Source organism: Enhydra lutris, unplaced genomic scaffold, assembly GCF_002288905.1.
Source record: "Enhydra lutris kenyoni isolate GAN:26980312 unplaced genomic scaffold, ASM228890v2 scaffoldscaffold10, whole genome shotgun sequence".
Lineage (NCBI taxonomy): Eukaryota > Metazoa > Chordata > Mammalia > Carnivora > Mustelidae > Enhydra > Enhydra lutris.
The window spans coordinates 40938129-40950454 of record NW_019154094.1 but is presented as its reverse complement, the minus strand read 5'-3'; the positions used below and the strand labels follow the sequence as shown (position 1 = coordinate 40950454).

Genomic DNA, 12326 nt, shown 5'->3' with positions numbered 1-12326 from the left:
GAGAGGCAGGCAGAGAGAGAGAGGAAGGGAAGCAGGCTCCCTGCTGAGCAGAGAGCCCGATGCGGGGCTCAATCCCAGGATCCTGGGATCATGACCTGAGCCGAAGGCAGCGGCTTTAACCCACTGAGCCACCCAGGCGCCCTATACTTTCACTTTTTGATTAAATATGTGTGTGCTTATTCATTCATTCAGAAGTAGTTATTTATAGGTGCTACGGAAAACAGGTGACTCTTATTTTCTTATTTATTATTTTCTTTATCTCTTAAGACACTCCACACTAATCACACATTCCTCGCCCAAGGCTGTGTGTTGGCAGAGGAAACCCAGAGAGCGACTTGCCAAGGTTGAATGACAGCGGGTGTCCAGCGCCTGACGGGTGCCGGACAGGCCTTTGTTAAATTCATCAGTCAGTGATGGCAGAGCCAGAACAAGTCTCCCCACGTCCTTCCTGTTCTTTTTGCCAGTCCCCTGCCAGCTCTGGGACAGGCAGGCTCACTTCCCTTCTCAGCCTCAGTTTCCCCATCTGTAAAATGAGCAGGTCTGAGGAGGGCTTTTGAAGATCTTTATTGCTCAAGACTTTATGGCTCAAAATCTCTCTGTTGGGGCACCTGCGTGGCGCAGTCGGTTGAACATCAGACTCTAGTTTCCCCTTCGGTAGTGATCTCGCTCCACGCAGAGTCTGCTGGTGACTCTCTCTCCCTCTCTCTCTTCCCCTCCCCGCTCTCTCTCAAAATAAAGAAATAAATCTTTTTTAAAAAGTCTCTGCCAGGGCACCTGGGTGGCTCAGTGGGTTAAAGCCTCTGCCTTCGGCTCAGGTCATGATCCCAAGGTCCTGGGATCGAGCCCCGCATCGGGCTCCCTGCTCTGTGGGGAGTCTGCTTCCTCCTCTCTCTCTGCCTGCCTCTCTGCCTATTTGTGATCTCTGTCAAATAAATAAATAAAATATTTTAAAAAAAAAAAAAAAAGTCTCTGCCAAAGGCTAGACAGTAAATATCTTAGACTTTGTAGGCCAATATGGTCTCTGCAGCAACTACGCGACAGTGCACTATCCCACACAAACAGCCAGAGAGAAGACAGAGATAAGTAAGTGTGGCTGTGTTCCAATAAAACTTTATCATGGACATGGAAATCTGAATTTCATATACTTTTCACATATCATGAAATCTTTTTCTTATAATTATAATGGAGAACCCATTCTTAGCAATCAGACTACACACACACAGGCATGGCCTGATCTGGCCCACTGGGCATCATTTGCTAAGTCCTACTCCGGGGCAATACCGTTTTGAGATGGATTTGCCATTGGAGTTGGAAACAGTAAATCTCTGACCATCTCAAAAAAATGGGATAGAAACAGATTTCTTGGAAGGAAAGAGCTGGACCAAGCAAGCCAAGAGAATTTGATAATTCTAATCTATGCATATAGGTGCTTCAAAGAAAAAGCATGGACTATGAAGCCAGACCAACCTAGGTTCAAATTCTAGCTCTGCTACTTACTAGCTGTGCGATCTTGGACAAGACACTTAACCTCTCTGGGCCTCAATTTGCACATGTACAAAACAATGCTGATAGGAGCAGCAATGTTACAAGGTTCTTATGAGGATTCAGTGAATTTTTACATATGGAATTTTAAGGCATGCCTGGTACACAGGAAGCACTATATCAAGGTTAGCCATCATCATTAAGTAAAGTATTTTCCAAAGGGGAGGCTTACCTGCGACAAATTTGTACCTCTGCCTGGAAGAATTTTTCGACTGATCCTGGACCTGAGTAGGCCACCTGTGGGAAAAGACAATGAAACATGAAAATCCAGGCTCGCCAGTAGAGCTTCCACCCCTTACTTGAAACCAAGAAGTGCTCGCCTCTCTGAGCTTCTTGAAGACAAATGGCGTGCCATGCCTTTGCCCTTTGTAGATGTCAGCAAAGGTCCCCTCACTGATTTTGTGGTTTGGGTTGAAGTTATCAGTTGCCTGGACCACGTCTGCCTCGCTCCAGAAAAGGCTGTCTTCAGCTCGGCTCACAAGTGTTTCCTGCTTAGGAATGGAGGTACTAAAGCCCTGGGAATGCAGACAGAAGAGATGGAGATTAGTATGGGATTAATATGGAAACTATTTTTTCCCTACTACCTCAGGGAATCTTAGCTCATCAAAGCTGAAGAGGTAGGGGAGTTCATCTTGTCCAGTGAGGAGAAATGGTCCTTTATAGGACATGGATAGGGCCCACTCAAATCCCAGCTCTGCCTCTAACTGGCTCTGTGACCTTGGGTAAGCAGCTTAACCTCTCTGAACCTTAGTTTCCAGAGCAGCAAAAATGAAGATAACCATAGTACTCTGGAGGGTAATCCTGCAAATCAATTAAAATGTGAATATTCCTTGCACGTGGCTACGGTTTTTGCTTTGTCTTTTTCCCCAGTTTACAAAAGTGAGAATCAAGGAGGTCAGAGAGCTAAGGTGAGGTCACACAGCTGGTCAGCAGCTGAACTGGTGCCCCAGGTCCTACACATGGTATACAAGCTGGGAAGCAGGATCTAGGTTCACACAAACAAATGCAATTCTGTGTGAGTCTCTGAAAAGAAGCTCTCCCACAGTCACGTACCTTCTTAAAAATAGGTGTACAGAGGTTTAACTTTTTTTTAAGTTATCTATGCTCTTACAGACAGTTTTTGAAAATTAGAGGGTGAATACCATCCACGATCCCATTATCCACTGAACTGCTATGAGAGTTTAAAGTACTTCTTATAAATTAGATACACAGTATTTCTTTTTTTTTTTTAAGATTTTATTTATTTATTTGACAGAGAGAGAGAGAGATCACAAGCAGGCAGAGAGGCAGACATAGACAGAGAGGGAAGCAGGCTCCCTACAAAGCAGAAAGCCCAATGTGGGGCTCGATCCCAGGACTCTGAGACCATGACCTGAGCCAAAGACAGAGGCTTAACCCACTGAGCCACCCAGGCACCCCAGGATTTCTTTTTAAAATCAGGATCATGCCATACACATAGTTTTGACTTCTGGTGATTTCACTTAACACTATACCATGATCAGTCCACCAATTAGAAAATTATCTTTGAAGATTAGTAATTATGTATTTAAAAAAAAAAATGCTTAAGTGCTCGTCTCCTTTATGGAAGAGTCTCATTAACCAGACCCATGTAGCACTGGCTTTTCCGCTAGGCACCCTGCCCAGGATACTTTTAGAGGCCCACAAAAATGTTCTGATTTCTTTTAAAGCCAGAAGAATAAGAATGAACTTTTAGAGTCAAAGAAATTGTTTTAATTTTTTAATACAGCTTGGATTAGGTTCATCTTTGTGCAGTGCAATTGTAAAATATAATCCTTCTTTTTTCATGAAGGAAAAAAAGGCCCACAAAGGCAAAAGTGTCTAAGACCCTAAAGGTCATATGTGGTCCTGGACCCAAGTCACTGCAAATTTGGGACAATTCAGACATATATTGGGTGGGAAAGGATTAGAAGAGAGGTGGTTTGTAAGCAAATGACTTAGTATACATGTAACCAATATATTTTGTGGGGAGAAAGATACCATGTATCAGCTCCCATCAAACACAAAGAATGGAGAAGCACATTTAAAAACATGTATTTGTGTAAAGGGCATCCCCAATCCCAGGACCCCAGGCCCTAGCTGCATTGATAGCCTGCATTTAGTCTTGGAAGCTTGGAGTAATTCCTTTCTCCCTATCCCCTTAATCCCTAGCCCCCATTTTGGTCTTTTTTTTCTTCCCATTTTATTCATTTATGTCATCTCTAAACCCAATGTAGGGCTCGAACTCATGATCCCAAGATCAAGAGCTGTAAGCTCTCCTGACTGAGCCAGCCAGGAGCCCCAGCACATTGCATTTTTGAGTGGGAGCCACAAGCTGGGGGTGGGGGGAGGAAGGCGGTATTCCCAGATTTACCTTTGAATCGGATGAAACAGGAAAGTCAGTTTTTAAGGAATGAGGGGCATCTGCAGAAGGAGGCGGGAGGTTGGCTCTGGCTGGAGCAGGCCCTGAAAAGGAGGGACCATGGGTCTGGCCGTGCCCTAGAAAGGAGGAAGACAGGAGGGGTTGGCAACCAGTTCCCACATAAATTTCTCCTTCATTCCGCAAACACTTTTTGTCACTAATGACACCTGCTATTTCCTGACACTCCCAGGGGCCAGCCTATACGCTCCTCATGAGCCACCTTAGTGAAGCTCTGTGACAGCCCCAAAGGTTGGTTCCATATATGATTCCCACTGGGCCGGGGGAGAAGTAGAGGCACTGGAGGTGGCTACTGGCTCAGGGCCACTCAACCAGTAAGTGGCAGAGCCAGGCTTCAGATGGACATCCATGTGACTTCCAAGCCCTACTCCCGCCCACTTCCCACACAAGGAGCAATGAAGGACACAGAGGTGATTAGCTGTGGAGCCCGCCTTCCAGAAAACTCCATTGCAGCAGCAATGGCAATAACCAGCCTCCAAGGGCAGAGGCAGCAGAGAGGCCACCCAAGCAGGTTGGGAGGCCAAGGAGGGTTTCACAGAGGATTTCAAAAAAGTGGATAGCGGGCACTGAAGGAGTAGGACTGGCTGTGGGGAGGTATGAGAGCAGGCAAGCCCAGGCATGCAGAAATTACTCAGGCATGCTTAGCTAGCAAACGCCACTGTCACACAAGGCCCTGCTCTAAATGCGTCAGCGTGTTAAGTCTCTTAATCATGACAACAATCCAGGGCGCCTGGGTGGCTCAGTGGGTTAAGCCGCTGCCTTCGGCTCAGGTCATGATCCCAGGTCCTGGGTTCGAGCCCCACATTGGGCTTTCTGCTCAGCGGGGAGCCTGCTTCCTCCTCTCTCTCTGCCTGCTTCTCTGCCTACTTGTGATTTCTCTCTGTCAAATAAATAAATAAAATCTTAAAAAAAGAAAAAAAGAAAAAAAAATCATGACAACAATCCTAGGAGACAGGTACTATTACCATGTTCTCTTTATAGATGGTGTAAGTGAGGCAGAGAGAGGTGAAGAAACCTTTCTAAGGGCACACAGTCAGTGGCTCTAGAGTCCATGGTTTTGTTTTTTTGTTTTGTTTTGTTTTTAGGCAGGCTCCATGCAGGGCACCCAATGCAGGGCATGGAGCCCAAAGCAGGGCTTGAACTCACAGCCCTGAAATCAAGACCTGAGCTCAAATCAAGAGTTGGCAGCTCAACTGACTGAGTTAATCCAGCATCCCTGGAATCCGTGCTCTTAATCCCTTAGAGAATGAACAAGATTCGGGAGAGAGAGGGCTTGAAGAGTAGTTTGGGGTCACATAAAGGCCAGGTTAAAGAGGTGACATTTCTTCGAGGGGCACCAGAAAAGGATTAACCTGAACACTAACAAGGCAGTCTGGAGTCTGATGAATTAGAGTGGGTGCAAGCCAGGGTGGAGATGGCATGAGGGACGAGCTGTGGTGGCCGATCCACATAGGAGCAGGCCTTGGCCAGAAGCCAGAAGCTTCAGATATCATCATCTGGAAACTCCCAGGTGGCCCCAGGACTGGGATGGCCTCTGTGTAACTGGGCACCAGCCCTCGAAGGGAACCTGGCCTTGACTCCAGGGTTGCTGGCCCAAGCCTCCTGTTTCAGGTATTTCTGGTTTATAACATCAGGAAATGAGGGATTAATCTGGAACTTTGGCCATAAAAAATAAAATTAATTCGGAAGACTGAAAATAGCACCCTGATGAAGCTAGAATCAGGCTTACTAAACTATCAGCCGAGGCAACTGATAAAACAAAGCTCACCTAATGCCGGCTAAGCCTCTTTCATCCTCACAGAGCCCAAGAGGAGGGGCGGCCTAAGCCTCTCTCGGAGTCCATGGTTCTAAACCTCTAGACAGCTGAGAGCCCCACCACACTCTCAAATCCACGCCCACATCCGCCCAAGCTTCCCAGGGGCTGCTCCCCTGTGACTAAGTGTGGAGGGGACAAGAAGGGGAGATCCAGGGCCCTGCTCTCCCTAAAGACACCAGGGGACCCTGCCTTAGACACTCCCACCCAACCTGCCCACCTTCTCTCCTTCACCCAGACCCCAAGCCTCCTCTAGCTTCACCCAGCTCCTTCCCTACTTTCTCTCAGGCCTTTGTCCTGTGAAAATCCTCCTGCTTCTCAGGTGATCTTGTCCAATACAGGCCTCTGCTGGCCGGCCCAGAGACCTCTGCTGACAGGCCACTGCTACCTCTAGCCACACCCTGCCTTCTCTCGGTCTCAGCTCAGTACGCTTGGCTTGGGTCCCCAAACTGTGGTCATGTTCATCCCTCTCCTAATTGTTAGCTGTATCTCTGTGCCACCTCACTGTGAGTGACTTGATGTTTTTCTTTCAATCTGCTTTAATTCACACATGATGTATTTAGCCTTGAAATCCTCAGAGTTTTTTACGCATGAGATATACATCTTTTCTAACACCCGAGCTCTCTTGAACCACGGGGACCCAGCCTCCATGCCCTGGGGACTGCTGCTCTAGGTTGCTCCATTTCCCTCCCACTTCCCCCCTCAAGTTCTGCCCTATGCTGGCCCCACCCAGAGCTGGCCTCGGGACAGGGTTCTCACTGTGCAGATGGTCCCTCTCCCTTTGCCCATTGACTTGCAGGCCAGCACTGGCTTCACATAAATCATGACTTTTTGGGCTGGCTTGATGCCTGGGATTTTCCTGAGGTTGGGAGGGTGTCACCGAGGTCTGCTCTTGTGACATATGAGGGCTACTAGTTGAAGGAGGGGCTCTTTATCCCTGTGGTTTTGGGGAGAAAATGAATGGGATTGGAGCCAATGCTGCAAAGCTGACAAATCAGATAAGAACTAGACTTGCTTTGTAAATGTTTGGTGGAAGCCCTGGGTCAGGGAAGACACTCAGCCTCACACATGTCCTTTCCAAAGCACTCACCCTCCATGTGCCAAAACTTTCACTAAGAAAAACATTTCCTACGGAAGTCTTTCTGGAATGTCGGCTCTCCCAAGCAGAATACACAGACTCTTGTTCTGCTAGGCTGGGTCACTACAGGCATGAGTCAAGAACACCGGGGAGGGAAGATGCTGCATCCTGCCCTGGAGCTCCCCACCCTCTTTGTCCCTATCAGTGCAAAGCCCTCTCCAGATGAGGCTGGTTTCTGCAGTAGCCCTACATAAGGAACACCAGAGTTGGTAACCCCTATCCCCTCCTCCATCTGGGCCAGCATTCCCCTAGAATTTCCCTGCTTTACTGTAATTTTTCCCTTTGGCCATCAACCAGTATCACCTTTGCTTGAGGACCACTTTCCTTTATCTTTAACTGCTGATCACAGTTCTGCCCTGGTTTTTGTTTTTTATCTTTAGCTACAGTTAACCATTCAGACTTCCTGGCCTAAAATTATTTTCCCAGCTTCAGCTTATCTGGGGTGTCCAGAACACCGCTAATATTAACTAACATTTGATGGGCACCTAATGGTAGCAACACTGACATGTTGCCATAGCAACTATGACATGTTGACATAGGCTTTCGTTACTGTGCCTGATTTTTTTAAGATTTTACTTATTCATTTAGAGAGAGACAGCGCACGTGAGTGGGGAGAGGGGCATAGGCAGAGGGAGAGAGACAATCTCAAACAGACTCTGCACTGAGCAAAGAGCCCAATGTGGGACTCAATCTCACAGCCCCAAGATCATGACTCCCCGAAATCAAGAGTTGGTCGCCCAACCAACTGAGCTACCCAGGCACCCCTTTATCTTTTTAGATAAAGAAACCGAGGTACAGAGAAGCTAAGTAATTCTCCTGCCAGAAACTGAGAGGTGGGATTCAAATACAGGTTTGTCTAATGCACACACCCAGGTGCGCTCCTCTAGGCCAATGCTGACCCAGGCTTCAGGAACAGCATCAATGAACTGAGATTTCTTGGATTTGGGAGCTTTAGCTCACCACTCGGAGCGTACAGCAGAGCAGAAGGGAGGCCAGGCACTCGGGGAGAGGTGGTAAGAAGGGACACACGGGTGCAAATAGTGTGAATAATGGTACCCTTCCCCCCGAACCCCTCCCAACACTTCCCCAGGGAAGCCATCCTCAGGCTGAGTCCTTCCATCATTTGACAAACTGTCCCTGAACCCTTCCCTGGGCACAAGGGGGTGGGAGCCCAATCTGAAGTGGTCTGAAAGGCTCTGGGATGTCAGTGTGGTTGGTGTTAAGGACAGAGGCATTTAAACCGCAATACTCAGATGTGACCTCCTACTTTCGGGACCTTGAGCAAATCACCTCTGGTGCCGTGGAACAAAGCAGCAGATGTGTGAGGGGCAGAGGAGAGGAAGGTGGGGAGGTGGGCAGGCAGCACCAGTCATCACCCCTCACACACAGCTGCCATGGGCAGTACAGAGTGGAGAGGTCATCAGGTTCTCAGCTGGAACCAGCAGCAGGACCCACCTGTGCTCAGGACTCAGGAAACCACAGGGAAAATACCTGGGTCCCAGAGCATGTGACCTTAGCGAGCTCTGTAACTTCTCTATGCCTCAATTTCCTCATCTGTAAAATGGAATCAGCATACCTAACTTGTACAGCTAACTGAGGATTACGTAGGCATCTCTGATGTGCTTTGAACAGTGTCTGGCACAGAGAGAGCCCTCAATTTCAGAGCTATCTTTTTTCTTCCTATAAAAATGGTAATAAGCAGGGGCGCCTGGGTGGCTCACTGGGTTAAGACTCTGTCTTCGGCTCAGGTCATGGTCTCAGGGTCCTGGGATTGAGCCCCACATTGGGCTCTCTGCTCGGCAGGGAGCCTGCTTCCCCCTCTCTCTCTGCCTGCCTCTCTGCCTACTTGTGATCTTTCTCTGTATCAAATAAATAAGTAAAATCTTTAAAAAACAAAAACAAGAAACAGTAATAAGCAGTTTATATTCTGTTGGTATCTGACTTTTTTTATTTTTTTTTAAAGATTTTATTTATTTATTTGACAGAGAGTAGGCAGAGAGGCAGGCAGAGAGAGGGGGAAGCAGGCTCCCCACTGAGCAGAGAGCCGGATGGGGGGCTCGATCCCAGAACCCTGGATCATGACCTGAGCCGAAGGCAGAGGCTTTAACCCACTGAGCCACCCAGGCGCCCCATTTTTTTACTTTTTAAATTCAATATATTGTGAGCATGTCTCCATGTATGTATCCACAACATTTTTAACAGTATTGTATTGTTTTGACTGACTGTCATTAACTTTACCATCCTCCTTGTTATTTTCAATTTTTTGCTATTATATGCTGAGCTGAATATCCTGATAGACAAAACATTTCCTTAAATACATTTTCTTTAAATTAAAAAATTTAATTTAGTTTAAAATACCTGGGCCTGGAAAGGAGACTGGCCCCACAGACGGCCCCTTTTCCTGTTCTTCTTCAGTGTTTCTTATAGAAGCTGCCAGTGGCCCTCCTGGCTTCTCAGCATCTGGGAGGTCTGGGAAAAAACACTTGATTTCAGGAACTGGTTTCCATGAAACAAGGTAGAAAGACAAAAAGCAGCTATTACTCAGTGAAGTGGGAAAGCCATCAAGAGGTGGGGTCTACAAGTCAGAGATCCGGTCTCTGTTCCTGGCTCCATCTTGAATTCACTGTGGCCGGGTAAGTTCTTCCCCTCCTGGCCTCAGCCTCCCCATGTATGTACTGGGGGGACATGACAATTTCTTGTGATGGGTCCGGCTCTGACATTGAGTCACCCAAAACTAGCTTCCAATCCTACCAGCGCTGTGACCTTAGACAAGACCCTCTCCTCTGAGCCTGTTTCTTCAGCTATAAAGTAGAGAAGGTTGGGATGCCTGTGTAGGTCAGTGGGTTAAGCATCTGCCTTCGGCTCAGGTCATGATCCCAGGGTCCTGGGATTGAGCCTCGCATCAGGCTCCCTGTTCAGCAGGGTGTCTGCTTCTCCCTCTACCCCTTCCCCCCACCATGCTCTTTCTCTCTCACTCGCTTGCTCACTTGCTCTAGCTCTATCTCAAATAAATAAGTAAATAATCTGGAGAGGGTACCTGTCTAAAAGGGCTGTTAAGAGGAAGGTAATGGGAACATAGATGTGGAAGGGCTTTTTATCAACTATACATTTCCCCGAACATGGGAGGAAGTTACATATCTTCACCCCATCAAGTCCCTAGGGGGGCCCCTACATAAGAAAGTCTGGTGGTCCTACAGCTTCCCTTCCACGAGCATGGAATCATGTCTTACAGATGGGGATCCTGCAAAGAGCCCCAAAGAGCGCTAAGCATGCCACACCTAGCTGTGCAGCCTTCAAATCCTCACAAGCTGTTTGCATTTCATCCCCACTAGAAATGAGGAAACTGAGGCCTGAGCAGGTTAAGTGACTGGCCAAAGATCACACGGCCTGGACAGACAGGACTGGCCAAAGAAGTCTGGCTGGAGGTTCCCTGGTTCTTGAGAAGAATCCCTTCCCCTTTGCACCAAGGTGAGAAACCCCAAAGATGGTGTGAGGGCATATCTATACCAGCTCCCGACCAGCTCCTCAGAGCCCACATGTAGTCTGTGACACAGCTTCCTCTCGCCTCCCCCACCGCTGTCCTGGCATCATCTTCACTGGCCAGCAGCCGCCTCCATCTGGGGCAGCCTCCAGACCCCTGCCCAGGCCACATCTTGCTAAAATACAACTCTTATCTCTTCACTTCCCTGTTTAAAGCCTTTATGAACTCCCACAGTTCAGATGAAGCACACACTCTTCTCCCAGATCCTTGTATCTCCCCATTAACTTCCAGACAAAACCCAAAGTCCAGAGCCCTGCATTCAAGGCCCTTCACCATCGGGTGGTCTGGGGTGGACCCATATTTGAGAACCACAGAAACAGGGGCCCTGGAATTCTAGGGCCAGCCTCCATCTTGCTCGCACATGCATCAGGTGGGGCTAGGACGAAACATCTCCAGCCTTTGAGTCTCCCTCCGGTAGCAATTCCTCTAACAGGTAAACTGTGTCTCTCTTGAAACAAAACCCATTGTTACCAAGAGGCCAAGCTTTTCAGACCCAAGCTTTAGGACTAGAACTATAATGCCGGGCACCTGGGTGGCTCAGGGGGTTAAGCCTCTGCCTTCGGCTCATGTCATGATCTCAGGGTTCTGGGATTGAGCCCTGCATCGGGCTCTCTGCTCAGCGGGGAGCCTGCTTCCCCTCTCTCTCTGCCTGCTTGTGATCTCTCTCCCTCTGTCTCTCTGTCAAATAAATAAATAAAATATTAGAAAAAAAAAAGAACAATAATGCCTAAGAATACATGGTACTACACTTGTAAGGAACCAGAGAGACTGATTTTCACAATAATCTCTGGTGGCTTTTTATTTTATTTTTAAACACATTGAGGTTCAGATAGGTGAAACGATTTATCTCCAATCAAACAACTGGTAAGATTCAAAGCTAGGGCTGGTTTCACCACCCCTGCTGGACTGGCTCAGCAGAAGTACTGGGATACCAGTGTTGTGCCTTCCCCACAGCCCCCCAAAGCCCCTCTGTAGGTGGCACCAACCCGGAGGCTGCCTGCACAAGTAGGAGAAGAGGGTGGAAACATGGGAAAAAAGGCTACAGGGAATGCACTAAAGTAGTGAGGAGGCCGAGTGGTAGATGATGGGTGACTTTCTCCTTCCCTGACAATGACTTACAATGATCTCTTAAATGACTGAGCCACCCAGGCACCCCTTATTATTATATCTTAAATAAAATCGGGGTATCTGGGTGGCTCAGTGGGTTAAGCCTCTGCCTTCAGCTCAAATCATGATCTCAGGGTAGGGATTGAGCCCCATGTGGGGCTCTCTGCTTAGAAGGGAGCCTGCTTCCCCCTCTCCCTCCGCCTGCCTCTCTGTCTACTTGTGCTCTCTGTGTGTGTCAAATAAATAAATAAAATCTTTTAAATAAATATAAAAATAAAATTATGTTATGAATGAAGTAGCAGGGCCATCTGACTGGCTCAGCTGGTGGAGCATGGATCTCTTGATCTTGGGGTGAGTCTGAGACCCAGGGTGGGTATAGAGCTTTCTTAAAAATAAAATCTTTTTTTTTTTTTAAGATCTTATTCATTTATTTGAGAGAAATAGTGAGCAAGAAAGAGCGAATGCACAAGTTGGGGCGGGGGGCGCGCAGAGGGAGAAGCAGGCTCCCTATTGAGCAGAGAGCCCAATGTGGGGCTCAATCCCAGGTCTCCAGGATCATGACCAGAGCCAAGGGCAGACACCCAACTGACTGAGCTACCCAGGTGCCCTAAAAATAAAATATTAAAAAAAAAGAAGTAGCAGGGCACCTGGGTGGCTCAGTGGGTTAAGCCTCTGCCTTCAGCTCAAGTCATGGTCTCAGTGTCCTGATATCCAGCCCCAGATCAGGCTCTCTGCTCAGCGGGGAGAC

The 12326-nt window shown here is 47.8% G+C and overlaps 1 protein-coding gene across 2 annotated transcripts in view; it reads right to left on the bottom strand.

The window, feature by feature from the left end:
- The window catches only part of LOC111144038 (interleukin 1 receptor associated kinase 2), a 60638-nt gene that overhangs the window by 23010 nt on the left and 25302 nt on the right, over positions 1-12326 (bottom strand). Inside the window, exons 3-6 of one of the 2 annotated variants that reach the window (XM_022498108.1) lie at positions 9289-9436; positions 3914-4005; positions 1863-2057; positions 1715-1779 (exon numbers count right to left, since the gene is read on the bottom strand). In XM_022498108.1, coding sequence (XP_022353816.1) covers positions 1715-1779; positions 1863-2057; positions 3914-4005; positions 9289-9436 — 500 coding nt within the window. Of the gene's footprint in view, positions 1-1714; positions 1780-1862; positions 2058-3913; positions 4039-9288; positions 9437-12326 lie in introns of both variants that reach the window. The other variant, XM_022498109.1, reaches the window with a different exon arrangement.